The sequence below is a fragment of the Heloderma suspectum genome, chromosome 2, assembly GCF_057233095.1.
Source record: "Heloderma suspectum isolate Gila_16-S chromosome 2, 16-S_ref, whole genome shotgun sequence".
NCBI lineage: Eukaryota > Metazoa > Chordata > Lepidosauria > Squamata > Helodermatidae > Heloderma > Heloderma suspectum.
Window position 1 is genome coordinate 26,922,499 of NC_139459.1, and position 15,225 is coordinate 26,937,723.

The following is a 15,225-nucleotide window of genomic DNA, read 5'->3' on the forward strand; positions in this document are numbered from 1 at the left end:
TCACTTTCACTCTCAGTTTCACTTTCTCCCACGTTCAATTTTTTTAACATCTCAAGGTCTTTTTGTTCTAAATATGGAAAACTTTGCAAATGCTGGTAAATTCTTAACAAAAATGACCTGAAACAAAATTTTCACCCACCTGCCCTAGCCAAATTCAGTAGATACAACTATAGCTAGCATGGAGAGGACCATGTTGTACCCGCCTGCCATATAGGTGCTAGAGATGAAGAGCTTGCAAAAAAAAGAGAGGTAGCAACCCTAATTCAGCATCATAAACATGGCTGAATATACAGGGATTCAAACCCAGACCTTTAAGAGCTTAGCACTCAAAGCCCTGGGCCTGGATGGACACATCGGTCAGTTTTAGCTTCTCCCACACTTCTTTTTAAATCTCAAGTTCTTTTTCTCCCAAATATGGAGAACTTTGCACATTTTGGTAAATATTGAAACCAAACTGAAATGAAATTCTCACCTATCCCTACCACAAATATATAGGGCTTCAAAGTCGGACTTTTAAGAGCTAAGCCCTCTCTACCTGGATGGGTGAATCTGTTAATTTTGCTTTCTCCCACATTCATTTTTTGGAAAAATATGAAGTTCTTTCGTTACTGTTTTTGAAGAAATGTGTGAATTTGGGGAAGTTCTTACCAAAAAACCAGCTGAACAAAATTTTCACCCACCCCTGCCTACTGGATTGTGTGGCCCATTGTATATAGGGCTGCTGCAAAACCTGGGGCATTTTTACTTGGTTGCTTCATTTGCTGACAAAGTGCCCCCAAATGTACCGATGCATAATGCAGTATCTTGCCAGAGCAAGAATCTAACTTAAATTCGAGAAGAGAACAAAGACTAAAATCCAGCCTGCAACATGGCATACCCAAATCTTATCTCTGAAGGCACACAGCTAATGTGGCTGCTGACCACAACACCTGCTTAAGTTACTGGGGATGAGAAATTTATGATCTCCTCCTTTCTAGCAGCTTGGTGAGTCAGGTGATGGGGCGATGGAAGAATGAGTGACCTCAGAGGAGCAAAACCTGAAAATTGGTTTGGTTGAGTGTTTTCCACATTGTGGTGGAAGGCGCCTGTTTTTCTAAAATGTTTTCTTCTTAGCCCATCATAAAACACTGAGTTGAGAGCAGTTAAGATAAAAGTCATATCCCTCGGTATCTGAATGGGGAAATTAATTGTACAAATGTACTTAGACATCTAAACTTACAGGCTATGTTCATGTAAAAGAAGGGAGACAACAGTATAATAATATCAGTCCAAACTGGTCCATTTGATTGTTTATTAGGAAAGTAAAGCACATTCACCTTCTGATTTAGGACAAATTCTCAATGTATTGCAACAAAGTGTCATAAAAATGGCCCAGTTTGCACATCATGTTAACTCTTTAAAAAAAAAAAAAGGGTTATTGGGAACAAATGAGCATGCTAATGCATGCTGTTTTATCATGCCCACTGTGAGTGACTAAACAACCAGGAACACTTCATCTCTGGGTTGCTTACCATGATCTGCAAACCAGGAACTCTGGCTTGTCTCTACCATGACAAGCCATGGTTGGAACCCAGGGATGAAGTGTATCTGGATTGTTTAGCCACCCCCACTCACAGCAGAAGTGATTGAGCAGCATGAACTAACATGCCCACTAGTTCTGGTTTGTTTACAATAATTTCATAAATAAAACTATCATTTAATTTCTGTGGTGCTCTGTGGTCTGGATTTCATAGGCTGATCTATGGGATGACTGGCCCGGGAGCTGGTGAGAGCAGCTAACTGTACGTTGTTTTAACTGTACACATGGTAAAAACCAATAGCAAGGATTTTTATCTAATTCCTGTTCCATTCTGAACGTTTTCTGGTGATGGAAGGTGCTTTAGTAGGAAGCACTCATAGAATTTCTCATATAAGTCCAGCTCACACAATGGCTTGTAGATTGGCTGAATTCCTTGTGGCTCTTTAGCAACTGCTGCATCCGTGTGGTACAGACAACTGTTGTCAGAGGAGACTCCCGCTCAGCCCTCTTCTGGCCCCATCACCATGCTTCTGGCAAGGAGAGGCTGCTGGCACTGCCTCTGCTTCTTTCACACCCTCCTAGAGGGAAGAGTTGAGAGGATGAATCAGCAGCAGCACCATCTCCTTGCTACTGGGAGTAGCTATGGTGAAAAGTGGAAGTCCAGATGGGGCTCTCCAATCACAGCTCCTGGTGTCAGCTATGTCAGCCCTAGCAGAAGCTGCAGACCCAGCTGGTTTTGGTACATATAGAGTCTTGTTCAGAGGCTGATACATGAAGTGGAACCTAAATATCAGAGAGATGCTTAACTGTAATTTATATTTCTGAGTGTTTTTGTTGTGATGGGGAGATGTGTTCCATGTTTTGATACCTCTTATTTTTTACTTTTTAGGACCTAAGAGATCGTCTGTGGGATATCTGTGAAAACAGGAGGGATGAGGCTGAGCAAGAGCGTTGTGATATCATGAGTGATGGCTGGTTGCCAGACCGAATGGGGCTTCTGATGAACCACATTTTTTCACTTATGCAGGTCTAGAATGGTGTTGTTGTTTTTTAAGGAATCGGTGTTCCAAATGGTTGGGCTGATTTGTGTTGTGAAACCTTGACTGGAGCTAGGAGTAACTGGGCAATTGGCAAAACTTCTTTAGCTGATATAGCTACAGCGCCATTCTCTGCCTTTCAGGTTGGCAAGATTTGTCCTGCTATGATGCTGGTTGCTTGTAATCTCATTATGCTATTGGGCTGTGATCCAGATGTAGTTGCATTCATCAGTGTTCACGCAGCTTGATATTCTGGTTGGGTGATGAACGATCAAATCTGCATTGCCATGTGGATGGAAATGCATGTCACGCCATGGAAAGCTCCAAGTGAACAGCTTGCCCCAACAATGGTTGGAAGTGAACTATGGCCTTATGGGTAGAATCCAACCAAAGTCCTGTGTAGAGTAGAGCCATTGAAATGGATGGGACTTTAAGTGATGAGTAACTTAAATCCCATTAATTTCAGTGGGTCTACTCTAAGTAGGACTTTAGTTGGATTCTACCTTATGAGTCCCTCCATCCAATCTGTCCCTCTTAAGCGCCAACCCCCCATCTTAAAGGGCTACTGCCCTAGCATGAATGCAAGTGCTTCTCCTCCTTTCTATAGCCTCCTGTGCTGTTGGGCAGGTGCAGTGGAGTGGGAGGCCCTTGACTCCTCAGGCGAATCGGGCTTGGTGAAGGTGTCCACAAGGGTTCTGGTTCAGGTTCTGCAGGCTTCTGATCAGCCCCAGATTCCATTAGCTCATACTCCTCCAACTCTGAACTCAAAACTGAGGCCATGACACTGGCTATAATGACTCAAAACCACAACAGGTTCTGAATCTGGAGCCCAAGAAGGAGAACAGGTAAAGATTAACCTAGAGATGTCCAGATCAATAAAAGTCGAGCTGACCAAAATTCTCCAAATTCCATCTCAAAGCTTATTTGAGTCTGTAAAGATTGTGAGCTTTGTAGGTTTTTTCTTTTTGCATGAAAATCTGAGTGTGTTTTTGTGCATAGTTTCTGAAATGTATGCATCAATTGTGTGCATCTTTGAAATAGTCACATTCTTCTTCCATTGATTAAAGCATATTTGCATGCATTTTTCAAATGCACACATGCTGCTGAACATGTTTTTTTTGGTGTGTGAATCACATTGCAAGCTTGGAAATAGACGGACTTCATAGAATCATAGAATAGTAGCGTTGGAAGGGGTCTACAAGGCCATCGAGTCCAACCCCCTGCTCAGTGCAAAGTTTGAATGTAGATTGCGTCCGAGTCTGGTTTTGGTTCAGAAGGTGTGAACTGTGTAAATCCTGATCAAAAATAAACTTCTCATACATCCCTAGATTAAATTTGTGGGATCCCATCACGTTTTAGTAGCAACCATCATCTTGAGTAGCAGTAGGCCAGAGCAGGTCATAGGGTAATGCCTGGCCCTTATAGAAGCTTCTAGGTCAGGCTTACTCTCTGATTTGAGAAAAAATGGGAATCTGCCTTTATTGGAGATCAGGGCTTAACACATGACCAGATTTTGCCTGCTGCTTTACCTTGCTTTGCTCTGCCTCTGCTCTATCCCCCTTCGTCTTTGCCTTCACTTGCTCTGCCTTTCCTTCGCTTTTGCTTCACCTTGTCCAGGCTTGCCTTGATCCCAGGACCTGGCCCCCTGACTTGGCAGATGTCATATCTGGTGCTGAGATGAAGGGCATCAGGCCTAACCCTTTGACCTGGTAGTTGTTCTACATCAGGGATGGACAACTTATGGCTCTCCAGATGTTTTGGCCTACAACTCCCATCATCCCCACCACTGGCCATGTGGCTAGGACTGATGGGAGTTGTAGGCCAAAATATCTGGAGAGCTGCAAGTTGCCCACCCGTGTTCTACACAATTGGATTTTTATATTCTGGTGGTTTGTGTGTGTGTTTTTTCTCCTTTTGAGACTGTGGTTTTGTGAATTTTCCCATGAATACACAACACCGTTTTTCTTTTTCAGTTATATATTTAGAGGCTTCTGTTCTAATAATAAATCAGAAGTATGACAGGTGCATAATGTTTCTTGTCTGCAAGGTGTAGATGTTCTGAACTGGGCAAAATTCACTGTTCCTTCTGCATTTAAGTATATTTTTAGACTAAAATTAAGGAATCTGAATATCTGAGACTTCAAGCCAAACCAGACATTACAGGGCCATTGTTCACATATCTGCTCTGTTTGCATATAAAGCAGGTGGGTCTTACTTTAATAGTAAAAAGAGTAAATGGAAGAGGGGCACCAAACACTCCCCCCATGCTTTACCTCTATAGAGGCAGTTGCTCCAAGCACCTATTCTCCATTCCCAGCTCTTGATACTGGAAATGAACAAGGAACAGAAAAACATGCCTGGAGCACAGACTGAGGGGAGGTAAAGTGCAGGAGGAGGAAGGGTTCAGAGCGCCTTTCCTTGCTCTACTTTCACAGGAAGATCCTCCCTCTCCCGCTTACTGAGTGAATGGAGGCAGACATATGAAAAGAAGCATAGGCCTCCCAGCATCACCCCTTGTTTGGCCCTTGGAGCCCAAACTCCAAGCTGAAGTGGGGTGCTTCGGGCTGCCTTGTGCCACTTCTGAGGTGAGATGGAGGGGTCATGAAGAGGCAGGAAGCAGGTTGGGTCACTCCAAAGTGCTTCAGTGTGCTTCAGAGCAGTCCAGAAGCCCAGCCACGCCGCCACCCACCCCCCAGCAGCTTATATGGGCCCTCGGGACACATGCCGACAGCCATCTTCTTGTTCCAAGGAGTTGCCATTTTTAAAATGGCAACTCCCTGTATTCCCAGAAATAGATCCTGCACAAATAGTGGCTGCCATTAATGTAGCATACATTATGATGGCCACCATTTGCACAGGATCTATTTCCAGAAATACAGAGTTGCCATGGCAACTCCCTGGAACAAGAAGACAGTTGCTGGCGTGCATCCTGAGGGCCCAGGTAAGGAGCTGGTGGTGGTGACTCCAACTCCTTGGAAAAAGACGGCTGCCAGCAGGTGTCCCAAAGACCCAGGTAAGGAGCTAGGGGGTCACATGGCGCAGCAGGGGCATCCGGGAGGGCCTGAAGTGGGATTTGGCCATCCAAATCCCGCTTCAGCTCCGGAGGCCAAGAAGTGGGATTTGGCCATCCAAATCCCGCTTTGGCTCTGGAGGCCAAAGCAGGTTGGGGCCCGCCCGAATCAGCCTGAAGTGGATCGAGCCTGCCTCGGAATCCCCAAAGTGGCCTCTGAGGTGGATCAGGAGGTACTTGCGCGTCCCTACTTAAAACATGTTTGCTCCAAACAGAAGAGTGACTCTGAGGACTATTGCAGATAGCCTTTAGTATTACCTTCTTTTAACGATGGCCCGAGACATGGGATTGCAAATCTCCCCCAAGCTCTCCTCTCTTACACACTGATTCTCCTCCCCAGCCCATAATCATGGGTAGTCACGGTATTTGCAGCAATGCTAACCTAGATTAATACTAACTAGGGTCCATTCCTAATCAGTGTTTGAAGCTAGTTACACATGAGTTTACTAATGAAAAGCTGGTTAGGAATAACTATGGCTAATGTTAGTGCACAACCAACTATGCTTAAGGCCAACAGTGGGAGTATAGGGAGAATCTATGTGTGAGATGGGAAGCAAGAGCCTGAGAGTAAGGAAAGGAGAGTACAATCCTATGGCTGCTCCCTTAATCATGGTTTCCAAATGATGTTGAGACTCTGACAACTCTATAGGGGAAGGAGTGGTTCAGCTATGGGGTAGCTACAACTCTGTAAATCTCTGATATGGGTTACAGTATTATTAATTCTTGGATCCAAGTATGTTGGATCCTAAAATTATGTAAAGATTCAGTCTGTTGTGTGAATCTAGTTTTTCGAATATATGTACAGCCCTTTGCTGTTTTAGGAATTGCTTTCTGTATTATTTGTTGAGAACAAGATGCCAGAAAATAATTGATTAACACAACTGCTTTCTTTGTACACAATGAAGAATGAAATGGACCGTTTCCAGGACACCAAGAGACTTTTGCATGACTACTATAGAGGAATGGAAAGCAAAATTCCAACAGAGACCAGCACCGAGTTTACCAGGATACCCTTGATAGAACTAGTTGAAAGAGAACAATCCATGGAAGAGGGCAAGACTAAAATGTACAATCAAAATTGTGGAATTGCAATAATTACTGAATAGAATTGTGTGTGTGTGTGTGTGTGTAATTAGGAGGTAGAGTATGTGCCATCACTCAGTGGTAGAACCCACACCTTGCATGCAGAAGGTCCCAGGTTCAGTCCCTGGCATATACAGTTTTTAAAAAATCGCTGGTAACAGGTGATATGAAAGGCCCCTTCTTGAGACCTTGGAGAGTCATTGCCAGTCAAAGAGACAATTCTGGGCAATACTGTGCTAGATGGACCGTGGGTGTGACCTGGTTTATGGCAATGGTAAAAATGGCCACTGTCGGTATTAAGGTGTTAGCAAAGCGTGTATGTACAGAGACACACCTCTTCTACATGTTTCTATAGCTGGTAACAAAATATGCCATGTAACTGGCAACCTGCAATACTTTACACTGCAGGGAGGGGGCAGATGCATGCAGCATACACCTATCCCCTCCACCCTTTGTGAATATCTGCACACACATGCACACTCATGTGCACCACACACAGATGTGAACATGTGTGCGTGCATGCACACACACGCACGTATACTCACATGCACAAAGAGACGGTTGGTGGAGGGGATGCGGCAGAGAGAGGGAATCTCCCCTTGCTTGTTTTGCCACCCCTCTCCGTCTTTCAATCACACATACACACTCGCCGACCCCTTCTTCTCCCCTGCCCTACTGCTGCTGCTCCATTGGCTGGGGAATGCTGAGATTCCCCAGCCATGCTGGGAGATGCTGAGAGTTCTAGGCCTTTTTTCTATCTAGACATGCATAGGATTGTGCCCTTGATTAATTAAATCACCCTCGGTGGCTTCTTTTAGTAACACACACACACACACGACACTGGGAGATGCATTCACACATCTCCAACCACACATCTAGTTTGGTCCAAAACAACCCTGGCTTCTTTGGAGAATTTCTTTTTTCTGTTTCTGTCTCTTACTTTTAAAATTTGAATCTTACCCCTTTCACCTAAGGCAGAGGTGCAGAGCGTCAGGCTCACAGGCCAAATCCAGCCCTCCTGGGGTCCCAATCCAGCTCTCCAGGGTTCCCAGATGGCCACGCCCCTTCCCTCGGCCCCACCCCCTTTCCCCCAACCACCAATCATTTGGTGGTTTCCTGGCTTTTGTGACGTTAGTTCCCCATTCTAAAAGGTTGGAATGCCTCTCTCCTAAGGCTTAGTTACTGGCAGGAACCACTTTAGGCTAAAATAGAGTGGCATTTTTTAGTCCTGCCTCTTTTGCCTTTAGCCCCACCCGCCACTGGAATGCAGCCCCCTAAGAGCTTCTCTAAAATGGAATTCCTCCCTTGGGCTGAAAGAGGCCCAACACCCCTATCTGAAGGGCTAGTTCACACTGTGGCCCAGCATGCAAGTTTTATAAATGGTGGCAGCAGCAGGAAACAAGAGCCCTTAAGCCCTTGGGCTCCCCACCCGTAGTGGAGGTAGGACTTTCAGTGTGAACTAAGGGCTACATATGTAAGTACCTATGCAAATCGTGCTGCTCTCACTGCTATCCATATGCCACATAAATGGGCTGGGTAGATCACCTGACTGGGACGTAGTTGTGCATACTCTACACATCTTGGCTTGCACTAAATGTCCTATATGCACAGCGGGAGAACATGCAAGCTTTAGGCTTGATGAACCCAAACACCAGGCTTCCATTTGAAACCAGCTGTTAATTTACCATGTGTTACCTTTATAAAGTATAGCAGCCTTCCCCAACCTGGCTAGGGGATCCTGGGTGTTGTAGTCTAACACATCTGGATGGCACCAGGTTGGGGAAGCCCGATGTGTAGAAACGTGCTCTGTGTAATAAAAATGTAAACTCCAAACAAATGCAAGAGTGAGGCTGTTGCTTATCTTTCTCTCTCTCTCTCTTTTTAAAGAATTCCTATGATTGCTCACAGATCTCCTTCTCCAGAAGTCAACAGGGAAAAGATTAAAGCAATTCCAGTTAAGGTCAAGGATGATCTGTTTTCTGAAAGTACAATATTTAATTTTGCTCCAGATGAGAAACTGATTGTGGAGACGTGGCACAACATTGTAACAGCAATATCTACCATGGTAAGGAAACCTTGATTATTAAAGAGTTCGGATAGAGAGTTTGGAATTGTCATTTCTGTTACATTGGCCGGGGTTGCATGATCCTTGCTGGGGAAATGAGCCACGGTGCCTTATTTTCCCGCCGCCTGAGCCGGGGAGAATAGCGTAATTACCCTCAGCAATGCAGCTTGTGCAAACCTGGCCAGGCTGTGGATAACAAGCCACCCAGAATCCTACAACAGCCCATGGGTTGTTTCAGTCCCCATTTCCACACCACATCCCATGCCTTTCCAGGGCTGGACCAAGACATTTTGTTGCCTGAGGTGAACAAGATGGTGCCCCTCCCCCCATTCCACTTTAAAAGGCTGACTGGACTGGTGGGTGAATCTTGTCTTCAACACTGATGATGCATCCTCCACTGCACCTGGAAGCAGCAGAGTAACTTAGGGGGTGCAGGGCAGGCTGCAAGGCACACAGATCTCTCCTCCAACACCTTGCTGCTGCCTCCCAGCATCTGCTACCTGAGGCAACTGCTTCACTCTGCCTAATGATAGGGCTGCCCTGAGCATGCCATAGGAACAATAGAAGAATATAAGAGCAGCTCTATTGGATCGGACCAAAGATGCATGTAGCCTGGCATCCTACTGTTTTTCCAACACTCAGGAGCAGTTTTGGGATGCAAGTGGGGGGCTGCAGCAGGAAGTACCCCCCCCCCGTTGCATCTGTTCATGGGTCTCTAGATCCCACCTTATGTAAAGTCCTAATAGTTTATGATGTAAGTGTTCTGCTTTTTAAAATGTTGGTTATTGATGAAGTGTGATATTGTTGCTCCCTGGCTGATATAGTAAAATGTTCCTGATGCTTCTACCAAAATTGTGACCATTTAAAATTTAAGGTGACTACTGAAATACAGTCCAAAGAAGCAGAGGAAGAAAAAGAACGGCTTCAGCAAGAAATGAAGGAAAGAGAGCGGCTAAAATCTTCCCAAGCCATTGCTGGCAAAGGTGGAAAAGAAGGGAAAGGGAAAGGTGGAAAAGGAGGAAAGGAAGGCAAAGGAGGAAAGGAAGGCAAAGGTGGAAAGGAAGGGAAAGGTGGAAAAGAGGCCAAAGGAAAGGAAGGCAAAGATGCCAAAAAAGGAAAAAAGAAAGGTAAATGAGGTGCAATGATGCAGGACCGGTGGGGAATTCTGGATTTGTGTAATTGCATTTGATTGAAAGAGAGAAATTAAGTGAACAACAAGTTGCAACAGTCACAGGGCTCCTTCATACCGAGCTTTTATCCTGCAATTGAGATTGCTCCTTCACGGGAGTTTGCAGGCTCTGGACATGATGCCGGGACCCTGCCGGGACCCTCCAGGGCTAAATGCCCTTTGTTCCATTTTTAAATAGATCACAGATAATGAGCTATCAAATTACCCGGTTGTGTTCCGCTTCAGTTTCCTCCGTGAAAAGAGTAAAAGCGGCAAGAAGAGGCGCAAGATCAATGAAGGATAATGGAAGACTCAGGTACAGGGAGAAGGAAGGGGAAAGGCGTGGGGGAAAAGGAATCACGTGAAACAGGGAGTCGTTGTGATCCTGCATTTAAAAGAGAAGCAGAAAGCCCCATTTTAAATGCAGGATTTTAGGCTGGTGTACAGATGCCCTAAATGTGTACCTTAATCCTCTTTGCTGGGTTATATCCAACTGGGTCCTTTACTCACAGAAGGCTGTTGGATCCAGTGGCACTTCAGTGAATGCAGGGGATTGGGAGGCAATTTTTGTGAATTCCCAAATTCCCCTTTTCTCCTGTGGCCCTCTGCACCACCTCCAACGCTGTTCCAGAGAGTGGGGGGACCCTTTGTGGTGGTGCTGGGGGCTACAGTGGGAAGGAGGAATGAGAGAAAGGAGAATCAACCTCCATGAATCAAAGAGCCGCTGTGAACAGTTGGACAGAACGCATTGTATACAGGGAGAAGGAGGGGGAAGGGGTGGGGGGAAAGGAGCAATCTCAATTGCAGGATAAAACCTTGATGTGGAGGATCCCTCAGATATGGGGAGAAGGAGGGGGAAGGGGAGGGGGGAAGGAATTGCATGTAAAGGGAGTCAGTTGTGATCCTGCATTTAAAACAGAAGCAGAAAGACCTGTTTTAAATGCAGGATTTTAGGCTGGTGTAGAGATGCTCACACAATGCCTGGCTGTGGAGACCACTCAGTACATTGCTCTCTATGTGCAGGAGTTAGATTGTAACCAAGGATATTTGTCAGGCAGGCTTTCCTGGTCTGTGGTCAAAAGGAAGTGTTATATTTCAAAAAGCACAGTCAAGAACGCCACACTTAGATGCGATGATTCCCATGTGTGCATTCTATCGCAGGCAGTCATGGTATTGTAAACTACAGTGGGGCCAAGGAGCATAAACATGACAAGTTCCAATGCTTCTTTGTTCCACTTGACACGAGGGCTGATAACATCTGGCCAAAGCAGCAGGAATGGCATACGGACTGGGGAGAGAGCTCTGAGAAACATCTGACCCCAGGATCTCCCTTTCATGCCACTGTCCTTGAAGAAATGCAGGGTGTGGAGCCATGGCAACTGGATATCAGCCCTGGGGAGGAAGTCCACAGAGGATAAAGACATCTGGCTGCTGAGCATAAGCCCGGGGGCCTATTTTAGTGGTGGGGGCCTCTATTAGGGGTCATGACCATTGCTGCAGACCTGGAGAGGTGACCGCAGCAGTTGTTGAGAAGACTTTATACAAGGCTGTGTCCTCCCGGCCCCGCCCCCATTGCCTCTGCCTCCAACAGTCGCTGCTCCTGAGAGTTCTGAGGGCTGAGATCTGTTGATGCCATCTGCCCAGAGCAACAGGGGCACCGGGCAGATGGAGAGAAACCTTTGAAACACATTTGCCCCACAATACCTCCCGTTGCCACCCCCCTCTTTGTGGGGAGGAGGTCAGGAGCTCTATCAGACTAGGTTCGTTTGATATCATGAATAGCACCCGGTATTCTGAAGATAGGGATACGTTTTAAAATAGGCCAATATTATCTCCCTGTAAATCTGGTTCTAATATTTGTGGACTGCTTTGAGAACCAGTGTTGTTGAAAAATGGTGTGATAATTGTAAAATAAGTCTTACTCTCCAAATATCCAGACTGGTAAGATGATTTTAGGAGCACAAATTGATTTCTGAAGAAACGTTTTCTCAAAATCGAGCTTATATTCCCTCCCCATCCTCTAATACCCCCACTTTCCTCATTCATAACTTGTGTGACCTACTTTCCCTTTGGGAGTTCCTCTAATCTACTCCTGTGACAAACTCATATGTCTGTACTCCCAACCCTGCGAGGTAGGGCAGAGTGCAAAACACCCCTTGTCTCTCTTCCTCAGAGGTAGCTGCCACCACTCATATTTTTTAATGAGTCTGCAAATGTTGCTGGAATTTAACACTACAAAAGTATGTTTTTTCTGTATTCAACTGCTGTCCACTATACTGCTGTCCACTATATCCCTTAGTAAGTGGCAATGGAGAAAGCCATTTTTCTCCAAATCTGGAGAAAGCCATTTTTATAGCAATTTGAATTTTCCAAAATTCAAAAAGCACCTCAGAACACTGCTTTCTGGGGGAAACGAAAAAGCTAGTGGATCCGATTCATCTCACCCCAAAATAGAGCTGAAACAATACTGCCTGTTTTGAGGGAGGTGAAACGGCTGAAAAATGTGCCTTCTCAGTTCAGTACAGCCCTAAGTGAAACAGATATTATCTGTCACTCTTAGTGTAACAAAATGTCTCTGATTTCAGTTATTTTTTTAATGTTGAAAAATTTAATTATACAAATGTTTGAGTGAGTCACAGTCATTTTTGTGAAATGCCCAGAGTGTCAGCTTGTATTGGCCCCAGGAGCGTAGCCAAGTCATTTGTAGTGTTAGAGGGGCCTAGAGATCCATAATGCTTGCTTAAGTTCATTATTATTGCAATTCCCTTGCTAGTAAGCCTCTGAGCATGTGAAGATGATTCACAGGGCCGATAACAGCCTTCTCAGAACATTCCTTGCTAATGACGAGAATGTCTTATCACTGATGTGCCTGAGAAGCAGAGTTTGTTTACCTTAAAGCTGCAGGTGGCTGTGCCTGAGAACCAAGTGCTGTTAGTTTATGCTGGGAATGAACGCTAGGGGCTATGCTGCTGTTATGCTGCCTCATTGCTAACATGTATTGTATAAAACCCATTTGACCCAATGGCTCGGGGTTCAGAGAAGCTGTCTGATCCAACCATTAGGTATGCCTGTGTGCTGTAAGTTACCTAGTAAAGTACTCCTTGTAAGTAAACCTTTGAGTCTGATTTATTACTATCTTGGCACTTCTAACCTAAGAGTTCAATGCCCACTGCAGGGGTGACACATAGCTGTATGTTAATAGTAACATAAACATTATGCATTCCAATATTTGCAGCTTTGGTTCTATACAAAATATTCCCTCTTCCTTGCAGGTTCCCATTCTCCATCAGTGATCGAAGCAACACTGATACCCCTATCCCCAGAAGAATTAAAGAAGCAAGAACTGAGGCTTAAGATGAAGCAGGAATATTTTGCTGCGCTGGAGCATGAAGGTATGTATTAATTTCAATGACATGAATTCAGGAACATTTTCAGCTTAAAGTCTTCCAAAGCTAAAAAAATACTGGGAAATTAAAGACCACAAATTGCTCCTAGATCTTCTACAAGCTGTAGCAATATTTGCTTGAGCATGTTGCAGGCATCATGCTTAACCATCTTTAGGACTAACCATGGTTTATTGCCTTAACCCTCTTAAGAACTGAAACACAGGGAAGCCATGTAATAGCTTGTTGAACTAAGCCCTGCCCCAGGAGAGTGTATATAAGATAACAGAGAAACGTACTTTCATAAGAACATAAGAAGTACTGGAGAATGGCCGATGTAACGCCAGTTTTTTAAAAGAGATCCAGGGGGGATCCGAAAAATTACAGGCTGGTTAGCTTTACCTCTGTTCCAGGTAAATTGCTTGAAAGCATTGTTAAAGATAAAATTAGTAAGTATATAGAAGGACAGGCCCTGCTGAAAAAGAATCAACATGGCATCCACAAAGGTAATCCTGTTTCACTAGCCTTTTAGATTTCTTTGAGAGTGTCAGTAAACATGTGGACAGGGGTGATCCAGTAGACATTGTCTACTTAGATTTCCAGAAATCCCTCATCAAAGGCTTCTGAGCAAACTTAGCAGTCATAGAATAAGAAGAAAGGTCCTCTTACAGAGCAGTAACTGGTTAAAGAACAGAAAGCAGAGAGTAGGAATAAATTGTCAATTCTCCCAATGGGGGATGTAAATAGAGGGATCCCACAGGGGTCTGTACTGGGAACAACACATTTCAGCTTGTTCATAAATGATCTGGAGTGGAATTAGGAGTCAGCAGTGAAGTTGTCAAGTTTGCTGATGACATCAACTTATCTAGGGTGGTTAAAACAAAAAGGAACTGTGAGGAGCTCCAAAAGGATCTCTCCAAACTGGGAGAAGGGACATCAAAATTGCAAATGTGATTCAACGTAAGCAAGTGTAAAGTGATGCACATTGGGGCAAAAAATCCCAACTTCAAGTATAAGCTGATGGGATATGAGCTAGTGGTGACTGGCCAAGAAAGAGATCTTGAGGTTGGGGTGGACAGCTCGATGAAAATGTCAGCTCAGTGTGTGGCTGCTGTGAAAAAGGCAAACTCCATGTTAGGTATAATTAGGAAAGGAATTGAGAATAAAACTGCCAATATCATACTGCCCTTATGCAGATCTATGGTGCGACCACACTTAGAATACTGTGTACAGGTGTGGTCACGGCACCTAAAAAAAGGTATTGTAGAGCTGGAAAAAGTACAGAAAAGGGTGACTAAAATGATCAAGGGGCTGGAGCAACTCCCCTATAAGGGAAGGTTACAGCAGCTGAGATTGTTAAGCTTGGGGGAAAAAAGTAAGGGGAGACGTGATAGAAGTGTACAAAATTATGCATGGTGTGGAGAAAGTGGAAAGGGGGACATTTTTCTCCCTCTTTCCTAATACTAGAACCTGGGGTCATCCCACGAAGCTGATTGGTGGGAGATTCAGAACAGATAAAAGGAAGTGCTTCTTCACACAGCGCATAGTTAAACTATAGAACTTGCTATCACAAGAAGTAGTGATGGCCACCGATTTGGATGGCTTTAAAAGGGATTTAGACAAGTTCCTGGAGGAGAAGGCTATCAATGGCTACTGGTCCTGATGGCTATATGCTACCTCCAGTATCAGAGGCAGTATGCCTATGTACACCAGTTGCTGGGGAACATGGGTGGGAGGGTGCTGTTGCACTCATGTCCTGCTGTGGGTTTCCTATTGGGGTATCTGGTTAGTCACTGTGTTAACAGAATGCTAGACTAGATAGATCCTTCGTCTGATCCAGCAGGGCTCTTCTTGTGTTCTTATAAGCCTTGTTAAGCAGCGAGGGTGGAAAGGCAGAGTA

The 15,225-nt window shown here is 44.8% G+C and overlaps 1 protein-coding gene across 1 annotated transcript in view; it reads left to right on the forward strand.

Annotated features, from left to right (window-relative positions):
• Positions 1-15,225, forward strand: part of SPEF2 (sperm flagellar and cilia associated 2) — a 168,802-nt gene that overhangs the window by 100,264 nt on the left and 53,313 nt on the right. Inside the window, exons 24-28 of the mRNA XM_084833059.1 lie at positions 2,409-2,546; positions 6,532-6,692; positions 8,597-8,774; positions 9,649-9,901; positions 13,215-13,334. Coding sequence (XP_084689185.1) covers positions 2,409-2,546; positions 6,532-6,692; positions 8,597-8,774; positions 9,649-9,901; positions 13,215-13,334 — 850 coding nt within the window. The remainder of the gene's footprint in view (positions 1-2,408; positions 2,547-6,531; positions 6,693-8,596; positions 8,775-9,648; positions 9,902-13,214; positions 13,335-15,225) is intronic.